Here is a 12,055-nt window from a genome sequence, read left to right on the forward strand (position 1 = left end):
CCTGAGACGAGCAGCCAATCATGGTCATTTGGCAGCCCTCCAAGGTGGATCGGTGAACAAGTTCCAGGTCAAACTTTTGGGTCTCTGCATCTTCCTTGATCCAATCCTGTTCCACCAACCACAGGATTCTCAGCCACATAACATCATCCTTGATTCAGAGATACAGGACTGTGTTTCAGTTGGTTCCAAGAGATCATTAAAAACGGTGGCATGGAGAACGATGCCCGATGCACCATTTATCACAGCCTTCTTGGGATCATACCGAGATGCAAAGCACCACCGCCAGGAAAAGCTGGCCACAGTCAGGGAGATGGCATCCATCCAGGTGATATGGGAAAGCAGCAGCAGCAGCAGCTACTGCTGCTGCTGCAGAAGCCCACAGTGGAGAACAGAAGTCTCAGACCTCCTATCCCCATCCCCACAAGGAGTTCCTTCACATCAACCCACCCAACTCGTATAATATTTCCTCTTATGTGTGTAACCCATTAATGGCTTCGACTGAGCATGGCTGGAGGAGGCAGTGTTGGTCAAAGACAGAGACAAATAGTATAGAAAGAGACCAAGTACAAAGCGTGATATATATATATATATAAATATATAAAGGTAGGATATAGAAGTATGCATTCCATTACATCACAACAAAATTGGCAAGCACTGTGAGCCTGAAACATCATCCACTGTGCCCACCTAAGTCAGTAACGGGAATGCTCAGTGACTCTCCTCCAATCCATAGACCAACGCAACCCTGCCCCGGAATGCCCCCACACCACCCCCACATGGATAGGGGCATTTCGTGCACCACAGCCACAGCCACAGCCACAGCCATCTACATTAGGAGAGGGGAGATCTGTGAGGAGCTCCCTTCCTCCTGTTGCTCAGGGAGAGGACGATCTGAGGGAAGAAGCCACCGGTCTTCTTCTTCTTCCCCAGACTGCCCCTGCCGCCGTTGGCCGAGGCCGAGCAGCCGTGGCGCTCCTCCAGGGTCGAGCTCGGGGTGACTTGGCCGTCGTCCTCGATGAGGAGATCGGAGCTGTCAACCCGGAGGTTCTCGAAGTGGGAGAAGGCGAGGTCCGAGTCGTTGAACCTGAACAGTATGCTCGACAGGTCCTCCCCTTGCACCAGAACATGATCCACCTGCAACCCCGAAACATGCCCATCTTGGTGATGGATACCAGCCATGAACATTGAAGCTTCCGGACAAGACATGATCATGGTAGACAATTACCTTGCAGGAGAGGGAGCAGAAGTGGAAGGGCTCTTGGAGGATCCTGTCACAGGTCAAGCAAATGTTTCCCGAGCCCTTGAAAGGCCTGGATTGAGGCCTTGGCTTCAGAAACACCACTTTGGCACTGTTGATGGTGTAAGGCTGTCAAGAACAACAAACATCTAAGAAGAAACAACACATGTCACCCATAACCCCTTCATCTCTTACATGGAAATGAAGTCACAGCACCTGAACATAAGAGCAGTCTATCAGCTTCTCGAGATCATCCAATCGAACCACATCGTTGTAGACGTAACGCCTCACCTGAAATTTTCGTGCATTCATCAGCGATTGTGATGGTGTTGGTAATGGAGAATCCTGTAAAGCTTCAAGATTAACTACTAATTGAGTTCATTAAAGTATGAGCCATTGGGTACTTATTCACCAACCATCAGTCGCCCTGAGTCTTTAAGGCAAAATAGTACATCTTGAGGTTGGCCACAATGTGAACTTTTTGAAGCTTTCTTCACCGAGAAGGAAAGATCAATGGAGCCAATTTTCTACATAAATGTATTACTTTTCTCCATTTATATATATATATATATATAAAAGATTGGATTTGATCTCAGGATGTTACTATCCATGGTAAAAATTTATTTTTACGAATTGAGATCCTCAAAATAATAATAATTAAGGTGAAAAGTTGATACCTTGTGGTAGATTTTTGGGAATTACCAAGAGGGAAGTATAAATGATGAAAAGCAAAGCAGCCAATTTTATTACTTCAGTAAAGGTAAATACAAAAGATAATGACAAGGGGGGAAAATTCCAGTGTGAAAAAAGATTAATTTGACACAAAAAGACTGATAAAAGTATCGTGAGAAGAAGTATGGGATGCTGAGATCAAATGCATCAAAATTATTATGACAAAGAAGACTGCACAAAGAAAAGAAAATAAAGTAATAAAATGAATCTGGAAGAGACCTAATATTAAATGGAAAGATAAAACTTTTTGTAGGGAAAAGAGCATTAGAAGAAGAGCAAAAATCCTTAAGCCAGGTTTGTAAATCTACAGAACATTTTGCTGTGCAAATTAATAGTACCACTCAAAACTCTCACCAACAGTAGAAAATTAACTGCAGGAAAGCCATATCTACCACTTTCAAATGTTCATGGTTGCAGGCTGTGTTGTAAACAGAAAAAGAGAGAGGCATATAAGTGTGTTTCAGGTATCCCCACTAGCATCATTGCTGCAACAATTATTACTGCTAGGATATCATGTTCTAAAAGAAAAGAAACCAAGATGGTAACACTTTGTCCTTCCTTCTGAAAGTAGAGCATTTAAGACAAAGTAAAAAGGCAATAATACTAGGGAGTCTTGGTAAAACAGAGAGCAAGTATGGACCTAAAGAAGACCACCACCATGACAACCAAAAGAACTGACAGAAACTTGCAGTCTTCAGAGAATTCTTGGATGAATTCTTAGAATGAGTAGTCAAAAAGATGCGTGCTTGTGTAATTTAAGAACGCAGGGGAAACATGATTGAGTTCAAGAAGCCAAATCAAGAACTAGGAGGAGAAAAGAAGAGAAGTAATGTCCTGAGCGACAAGCTAATGCTACTGAAACTGGCACTTTGTGGGTAGAACAGAGGAAAGAAGGAAGATGATTTGTGAGCTCAGGCAGAGAAGACATGGAGGAGGAGGGAAGGAAAAGGGAAGAGGAACAGACCTGGAGGAGAGGGTGGGAGGAGTGGGCGGGTGCGCAGTGGGGGCAGATGCTGGTGCAGCAGTCGAGGCAGAAGATGTTCTTCTCGTTCTTCTTCCGGCTCTCATGGGCCCCGCAGCCCACGAAGAAGCTCTCCTCCACCAGCCCCCCCAGCCACCCCGGCATTGCTGCTGCTGCTGCTGTTGCTGCTGCTCCTGCTTCGGCTGCCACCCCATTCCCCCCTCCATATTCCCCTCTTCCCATGCTCTCTCTCTCTCACACACACTCTCTTTCTCTTCTCTATGACTCCTCGAAGCTAACACACCCTCTCTTTCTTACTCTTCCCTATCTCTCCCACTGCCTGTCCAAACTTTATAGAGGAACAATAGTAAGGGTATGTTCTTGAGCTTAAAAGGATTGGAGAAGAAAAGGCGAAGCTGGGAGGGTTTAACGAACCTCCTGCGCCTATTTATAGAAGGCTGGCAGGAACAGGACTAGCGATAGACACAGGAAAAAGATGGTGACAAAGAAAGAGAAACAAGGAGAAGAGAGAAAAGTGTGTGTGTGTGTGAGTGAGAATGTGTGATTTAAGAGAGGTGACAGAAAATAATTTGTCCTCGTGCCAAGGATTGATAAGGAATGCGTTGGAGATTATATAGCATCATTGGTGTTTTTTATGTGAGTGTAAAATTGCAGGGGTTGGTGGATTTGGTGTTGGTGTTGATGGAGGAGAGACAGGAACCCACCACTACTACATCTTTGTACTTTTCCTGTGATCTCCTGCCTGGTTTTTGCCCTCCCCATGAAATGTTAAGCTGTGGTGCTGAGAAATTATAGAGAAAGCAGGAGAAAAAGAGATTCTGTTTCCTTTCACTGTTTTGCCTTGTTCCTTTTTTTACCTCTCTCTCTCTCCCTCTCCCTCTCCCTCTCCCTCTCCTGCTTCCTGTGTCTGGCTTCTTTAATTATTTGGTTTCGATTCAATCTTGCTGTTCTATTCCATTGCATCTGAGTGCATTTTGATCTTGATATTTTTCTTTAACCAAGAAAAGGATGAAGATGATGGGATCACGAAACATGTCATCTCCGTTCAACCCTTTCCTCAGCAATCTGCATAGGTACATCAGCATTCTTCCATAGCCTTGTGGGTAACAGTATGAATTGGGCTCTTTTGTTCAACTCACAATCATGCAAGCTAGCAAGAATCTGAGAGACCAAAATAAAGGAGGGTTTTTTTGGGCTTTGTTAGGCAGCCATGGCAAAAGCATGTCGAATTCCACTTGAAGGAAGTGTACTGCACTGGCAAAACCTGGAAAAGATGGAAGCTCTAACTAATAACATGGGCCCGTCTGCATGTGATGAGGCTTCCTTTTGGTCATTGTTGATCAGCGTCACCTGACTCGAAAAGCTTGAAGCATGGCCACTGCTTCCCTGATGGAGACACCAAATCAAAAGGAGTTGTGTTCATCTCTTGTCAAGATTTCCTTTGCTGAGTGACACATTATTCTTCTTCATTTTAGCAGCAGGTTCAGGAAAAGATCCAGAAATGAGTTTTAATCTGGACTTTCAGAACGATGAACAGGAGAGATTTATGACCAAGTATCAGTTTATAAGCTTCTCATGAACTCAAAACACCCATGGATGAGTCCCTCTGCTTCATCTCCTCCATGAACCGATCGACACTTGTGCTCATGGATCTCTCTGCAACCTGTGTTGCTCCAGCGAAGTGGTTCCAAGGACAAGAAGAGCAACACCAAGTTTTGATGCCAGTTTAATGATGAAGCACAAGGACCAGAATCTCTGAAATGTTTCACATGGTTAGCTTTCTCCTCACCTACCAATCATTCTCGTGACACAAATGGAGGTATCAGTGATCTTTGGGCCAGGAAACCTTTACCCACAGAAGCTTACTCGTTCCACTTCTTACAAGTGCTTCAGAAATGAAACCAGACTTCCATGTCTGCCATATTTGTGCAGCTAATTTATCTGCTACTTTCAGGGTCAGGGTTTTCTTTTTCTGATAGATGGATCCATAAACAAATTGGATTATCATCATTATTCTTGTCCTCAGGTATTTACAGACATCCACATGGATTCGGTTCATGAATTAGGAACAACTAGTGACTGAGCAAAGAGAGAAGATATGACACCACAAGGACACATCTCTATTACATTTCATGATCATCGTTTTCTTCTCAAAGGAACTTATCCTATGGTAGACCGTAAAAAGTAGATTGCCTTGTCACTCTCTATGCTTTGTGCATGCATGTGAAACCACTATTACATCTCTAAGATGATCATCAATGACACATTATGCATGTCCATGCTTTTTAAGCCACTTATGAGTGATGTTGCCTAAGAGGCTTCTCTTTATAAGCATGATGATGCATGCTTAAAAGTAAACAGAGCACCGGCATTTCATGTTCAGCTACTCGGATGATGGCAGATAAGTGTCATCTTGGTTGACAAGGATCCTCTGTTCGATTCAAGGTGATCATCTAATACTACTGCTTGGGGAATGAATAGAATGAATGCCTTGTGATCCTGCTGCAGTTTCTCTAGGAATATTGTCTTCCTGTATATGAGATGAAGCTCTTGTTTGGTGACATTTAGACAGCAGCCAAGATTTTGTAGAGCAAGTCTAGTTAGACTAAAGAATCACTGGAAAACCCTATTTGATCTGATACACATGTCTAGGAAAATACTATCACCCACTCTGCAAGTCGACTGCAAAATGCTATTACACACTGCAGTTTCATGGACAAGGTTGTAGATTGAATTCAACTTGGATCAGATAAGACTGTACACAATGAAATGTTGTGACTGGAGCCACAGCAACTCTTGTTGCTTTCAGCAGAATCGGTGCATCAGAGAGACACAGTTTCTGGCAGGAAATAATACAACTTCTGTTTCCTCACAGTTTCCGCAGAACAGAAAATTGCATCTTCTGCAGTAGCTTGCAAGAGTATCTAATGTTCCAAGGTAAAAAGATGTACTTCAGCTCTTGACATCCCAAGAACAAGTTCAAATCCATCATCTTCTCAGCTTTGAAGAGGCCCACTGGATCCAGAGATGGAGCTGGGGACATCCCAGATTAATCGAGAGCTTCTGAGTTGACAATCCCTCACTCATGTCTTCCCATCGATTGATTACACTCCCAAAGAGGATGCCTTTCCAAAAACTAGAAGATGAGAGTTCAGTACTGCTAACACATGATGCTCTGCTGTGGATGCCTCCTTGGTGGGAAACATGAAATGTGTGGTATAAGCATTTAAGAAAGGATCTTGCAGAGAAAAGACTTCTTCGACACCGGAATTCTCTCTTCATGACGAAGAAAACAAAATCTCAATATGTTTCGAGATCAATTTATCCGAAAAGTGAAATTAATTTGTACCTCATAAAAGAACGTTGAGTCAGGAGATGTTCAATCTATATGGGGAACTGACATGAAACCAACACAGTCACTCCATGGGCCGGCTATGGCCATTTGGGTGAGGCTTGCGAGAACTCACTGTGACATAGCTGTGGACAAAGAAGAAGTTCTTCCTGTCTGTACGTAATTAGCTTCACTGAGTTCTCTTGGTGATGATATTAACGAAGAGAGAGAAGAGTGTAGCCATGATCTAATATGATAAGTCTACAACAAACAAATGAGCTTCTTCTTTATCTTACGTAACCTCAACAATCTGGACAAATCTCTTGAGAACTCACCAAGAGATTGATCCTTCCTTCACAACCACTCCCAAAGACATACCTAACACCAGCAGCTTCTTGCTTGTGTTTGCCATGTCTTGTGGTTCTCATGACCCTCTTTAATTATGTATGTGTGACCAACAGCTGTTTGCATCAACAGTCATGAAATCCATTAAATTAGAGACCACGATTAATTGCTTCCCCTGTCACCATTAATTATATATTCTTAGGAACAGTCTGCCTCTCTGTGCTTTACACAACATTAGCGACAGAAACACGTCCTCTTCTTGTCCCTATAACTATCTACATCTGTCTATGTAATATCCATTGTCTCCTCTGCATACGATTCCATGCACATTCATCTCACCACCATCATGCTATCCTACGTAATATTTCCACTACTTGGGTACTAATCACCTGCCACAAGTTTGATTTATGATAATACTCTATTATCTACGATGGATCCGATTTAAATTCTTGATACTCTCCTTCTATCAATACCATTGAGCTATCAGCCTCTCACCTTGACATCAGAGTCGTGTGTCAATCCTGGGACTCCAGAGTAAGATCTATATCTCTTTTTATGGCTCGAATATGAGAAAACAGGATGGAGAAAAGATAGATTACGGTGTTTACAGGATCTATCCGTGAATCTTGCCGCCTTTGACCCAAGTCCAACTCATATCCCACCACCAAGTGCCGTACCCACGAGAACCACCCAACCCTGTCATCGTCGAAACGATGCGCAACTGCTGACCTCAGCGCACCGCTGCTCGTTAGCTGACGTGGGTGCATTTATGGGTGCCACTTGCGGGTCCGTGAAATGTCTTCCGCATCCGCAAGATTCCGGCACGCGCCCGCTGTGGGTGGCCCCACATCCTACGCTGTGGATCTACTGGGTATCGGATCTAACGGTGATGCTTCCATTTGCATACTTCTTTTTACGCGCAACATTGCAGGGAAGTATAAAGTAGAGATGCTGTGCATCACGGAAGCGATATTTTGTGCCGCAGGAGCAATATAATGGGCGTAAATTGACAGAGAAGATCGCGTGTGAGACGTATTGGACGGTTGCGATTCACCGAGGTTTGCTAATTTATAGATGATCTGAAGGAGCACAGGACATCGAACCGCTTGGTGCATGTTCCTCATCACCTCCCACCGTCCGCTGTCACGGACGCGAAGCGATTGCGAGCCGGTGCTTGTGGAGCGGAGCGACGTGACCCTAATGGCCGTCGTTTCCGGAAAAAGCTCGCTTTTTCACTCTGTTCCTGCCAAAAATGCATCGGTTCCCTCGCTCTCGATTGCGCTGATACTTCTTCTCGTCGCCGGTAATCGAATCGTCGTTGGATGTTATCTATTATTGGTTTTTTCCGGCGATTTTGACCCATTTTCTGCTATTTATTCGGGATATTAGAAGGTTTGGAGGCGGAGAGCGTCGACGATGGAAGAAATCAGTTGTTTGCAGGGATTTTGAGGGATGAAGCTGTGGAAAGGATCAATCAGCTCGCGAAGGTTGGGGGCATAGTTGCTCTTTTTTTGCTTTTTTTTTCTTTGTTGTTTGTTAGTTGAAGATATACATAAATGAATTCATTTCCAGATTTTAAGATCGTAAAGATTATTTTTTCACTAGGCACTTGATCGATGAATGCCGGAGAAGATTGATAGTCGTATCGGAAGATTGATGTGTATAAATGTTTGTGTTCTTCTTTGTTTTTACCTATATGACATTTGTAAGATTTAAATGATTTTGTTAATACTGCATGAGTCTTTGTATCGATAATTAAATTGTTACATTTGCATGAGTATTCGTAAGATTAATGATTGTTTGCTCAAACATGTCGTCATATCAGAATAGCCTGCTTTGTTTTCATTGTTACATGTCTGTTCTTGTTGTTGATTTTAGTATGTTTGCTGATTGTGATGGTTGATATGGATATCATAGCTGTTGTTAGATCTATCTCAAGAAAATCATATTTGTGTGCTAATATGTTTCTTTCTGAGCAGATATCTGATGCTGATGGATATCTTGAGAGGACATTCCTAAGTCCAGCCTCTGTAAAAGCTGCACAACTTATCATTGAGTGGATGCGAGATGCGGGGTTGAGAACGTATGCTCATTGTCTTTTTTTTAATTCTGCTAGATATTGTGTTTCTTCCCTGAGAAATTTACTCATATAATATTGACATTCAGGTGGGTGGACCAGATGGGAAATGTCCATGGCCGAAGTGAGGCACTTAACACAACTGCTGAGACTTTGTTAATTGGATCTCATGCGGTAATTATTTGTGAAGATCTTGGACCATCAATAAATATTAAAAGTTCATGGATAAATTCCTCATGATTCATGGGTATTGTGGTCTAAGTAGGACACTGTTGTTGATGCTGGAAAGTTTGATGGATCACTGGGCATCATATGCACTATCTCTGCTTTGAAGGTCTTGAAGACAAATGGGAAGTTGCATAAACTTAGCAGGCCGGTTGAGGTCAGTGGAGTTTTCTTTCTTAGTGTTGTTGGTCACTGTCACACATTTCAAGTCCATTTAATCAAATTGTTGAATATAACTACCAAATGTTGTTGTTGTTGGTCTTTATCATTTTAGTATTCTTTTTTTTTTTCTTACACTGTTAGCATGAAACAAAGGCAACTTTTAACACTTTAAAGTTCTGGCTTGATGGATATGAAATCTAAATTAGACTATATTCATCACTTTCACTTTGGTTATAAATTTCAGGTTATTGCATTTAGTGATGAGGAGGGTGTCAGGTTCCAATCGACCTTTCTAGGCAGTGCTGCTATTGCTGGTCAACTACCTGCATCAGCATTGAGAACATCTGATAAGAAGTAATTGTCACTAATTGATACTGCTCTTTATCTAATATCTTCTTTTGCTCATTATCTGATGCATGCAACTTGTCCAGTGGTGCCACAATACAAGATGTTCTGAAAGAAAATTCTTTTGAGGGCAGTGATGCAAGTCTTCTGCAGGTCAAGTATGACCCAGAATCAGTGTGGCGTTATATTGAGGTACAACCTGGCTGCACAAGTTTTTCTTAATTGTGATTTCTGATAAGAGTTGTTGTGTGCATGTTTAAGGCTTGTACTAGTTAAAAATATTAATTGTATGTTAAATTCAATGACAGGTGCATATTGAGCAAGGTCCTGTACTGGAATCGCTTGGTTCTCCTCTTGGCATCGTCAAAGGAATTGCTGGACAGACACGGTTGAAGGTCTGTATTACATATCTTTTTTCTCATCAGCGAACTACAGCACAATTAACATAATCTTCTGAAGTAAGCTGCTCCTGATTGTGACAAGGAAGTGCAAGAGCTTTTTTAAGAAGTTAATTTAAACATGAAGTCAAATTTATCTCCCAAGTGAATCTTGAGGTACCATAAGAGTAACCACATCGATAGTTTATACTAAATATAAATATAAGGTTTTAGATAACAGTCCGATATCAACTTCTGAAACATATTGGACTGGTTCAGTACTGGTATTCGAGACAGTATACTGACTGACACGTTCTGGTATCGTTAAGTGTACGTTTTGGTACCAGTACTTGGTCGGACCAATAAATGTGGATCATTATGTACTGGTCCAACCAAAATTTGAAACCTTTCTTATTAACGATAATGCAAATTTTATGAGGACCTAAGTCGATTCTTCTTGAGCAAAACCTGAACTATTGTTTTTGTGTGTAGGTTCTACTAAGGGATAAGTCTAAGAAGCTAAGAGACAGTGGTGCATTAGGGTGAGAAAATCATGGTCTATCTTATTGAAATTAATAGTGAGCTTGTAATATGAAGTCCATCTCTGAAAGTGTCCTGGGCCCAAACCCTGGTTGATGATCTAGAAATGGAACCAGATGAAGGACAATATGCATATCGTAAAATCATGTATATGTACCTATCGCAATCAGTCTATAATTGTATAGACTAAAAGAGAGAAAAAAATTTGTGTAATCATAAATTTCTATTCATCTTTCTCAAAGCGACAAAGTAATAATACCTGCAACTACTTTCCAGGTAAAAGTAAGTGGTTCTCAGGGGCATGCTGGTACAGTTCCAATGTTAATGCGCCAAGACTCCATGGTAGCTGCTGCTGAGCTGATTGTAAACCTTGAGAGTCTATGCAAATATCCTGATAGAGCCTTGACTTACAAAGAGCAGTGTGGATCCTACAAAAAGGAATCCTTCTCAGGGCTAGTCTGCACAGTGGGGGAAATATCAAGCTGGCCAGGTGCAAGCAATGTCATTCCTGGCCAGGAAAGTTTGGGCACAAACATTAATTATTAGTAATCCTCCTCTCTGTGGATACTTTGTGTTTGAAGTGAAAATTCTACTTGTGCAGGTAAACTTTACTGTCGATATACGGGCAATGGATGATGACGATAGGGGAGCCATAGTATCAGAATTTTCACGCCAGGTTTATCAAATATGCGACAATCGAATGGTCAACTGTACCATCGAGCATAAGGTCTGGATTTCAATCCAATCCTGTTTTTGTTTGCTCTATGTTTGATGAACTATACACTGACACATTTATCATGTCAGCATACTGCAGAGGCAATGCATTGCGACTCAGAGTTAAGTCAGCAGCTCAAACAAGCGGCTCATTCCACTGTGAAGAAGATGTCGAGAAAAATCCAAGACGAAGTGCCTGTGTTGATGAGTGGGGCAGGACATGATGCAATGGCAATGTCTCATCTGACCAAGGTCATTATCTCATGCTCTAATCGAAAAATTAATCAGTCTTCACCCACATCACACACTTGTACTTATCCCCGTTGCTCTAAAATGCAGGTTGGTATGCTGTTTGTTCGTTGTCGAGGGGGTGTCAGCCATTCTCCCGATGAGTATGTGTCGGATAATGATGTCTGGGCTGCTGGTCTCGCCCTCCTTCATTTCCTCGGCCAACATGTCAGCGGTGATTACATGAGCTCATGAAAGATTCAATCAGTTTGTTTACCGGGTGAAAGTAGCAACATGTTTGTTCAAGCTGTCTTGTATCAGTGCGTCGAATATGTATATATCCCATTGGATGATCTAACATTGTTTCTCAAAATCAAGTCAAGGTTTCAGCATTCCAATTATGGGGAAAATCCACTTCAATAGATATATCTAGTGATGAGCCATTTTTTGATCTCTGGTTATCAAACAGGAGCCATCATTATTGTTCATACTCTCTGATTGCTTACACCAAGCAATGCCATTAGCAGGGATGTCTGTGAAGGAGCTTTATCATGATTCATTCCAAGTGAATTAATTTGGTATACATATTCCTCCACCATGATATGTGCTAAATTAATTCCAGTATGTGAGTTCTCTTATGGCCCTGTTATGCCAAAAGCAATAGCAAAACAACATCCTACATATAGTGGGTTTTATCCAACATAAGCAAAACAGAGATCTCCATTCCTTTGTGGCAGCCAAAAAATAGTACAAACTTTAC

At 42.0% G+C, this 12,055-nt stretch overlaps 2 protein-coding genes across 3 annotated transcripts; one reads left to right on the forward strand and one right to left on the reverse strand.

Moving 5' to 3' along the window:
- Positions 1-609: 609 nt before the first annotated feature.
- Positions 610-3,436, reverse strand: LOC135616068 (protein RGF1 INDUCIBLE TRANSCRIPTION FACTOR 1-like). Its single transcript, XM_065115236.1, has 4 exons — positions 2,934-3,436; positions 1,454-1,528; positions 1,226-1,366; positions 610-1,134 (listed from the first exon to the last, which is right to left on the reverse strand). Exons 1-4 carry the CDS (start codon positions 3,171-3,173, stop codon positions 832-834), a joined length of 759 nt encoding a protein of 252 aa, XP_064971308.1. The 5' UTR covers positions 3,174-3,436; the 3' UTR covers positions 610-831.
- Positions 3,437-7,717: 4,281 nt separating this feature from the next.
- Positions 7,718-11,696, forward strand: LOC103990728 (allantoate deiminase 1). 2 transcript variants are annotated; one of them, XM_065116022.1, is made up of 12 exons: positions 7,718-7,930; positions 8,017-8,114; positions 8,607-8,710; positions 8,794-8,878; positions 8,970-9,086; positions 9,336-9,445; positions 9,523-9,628; positions 9,745-9,831; positions 10,630-10,866; positions 10,952-11,080; positions 11,158-11,319; positions 11,407-11,696. In XM_065116022.1, the coding sequence occupies exons 1-12, from the start codon at positions 7,741-7,743 to the stop codon at positions 11,548-11,550; spliced, it is 1,569 nt and encodes a 522-aa protein (XP_064972094.1). In that variant the 5' UTR covers positions 7,718-7,740; the 3' UTR covers positions 11,551-11,696. The 2 variants fall into 2 exon arrangements, with proteins under 2 accessions (XP_064972094.1, XP_064972095.1); XM_065116023.1 differs by having other exon boundaries at positions 8,020-8,114.
- Positions 11,697-12,055: the final 359 nt, after the last annotated feature.

This window comes from Musa acuminata, chromosome BXJ2-7 (genome assembly GCF_036884655.1).
Source record: "Musa acuminata AAA Group cultivar baxijiao chromosome BXJ2-7, Cavendish_Baxijiao_AAA, whole genome shotgun sequence".
In the NCBI taxonomy this organism is placed as follows: domain Eukaryota; kingdom Viridiplantae; phylum Streptophyta; class Magnoliopsida; order Zingiberales; family Musaceae; genus Musa; species Musa acuminata.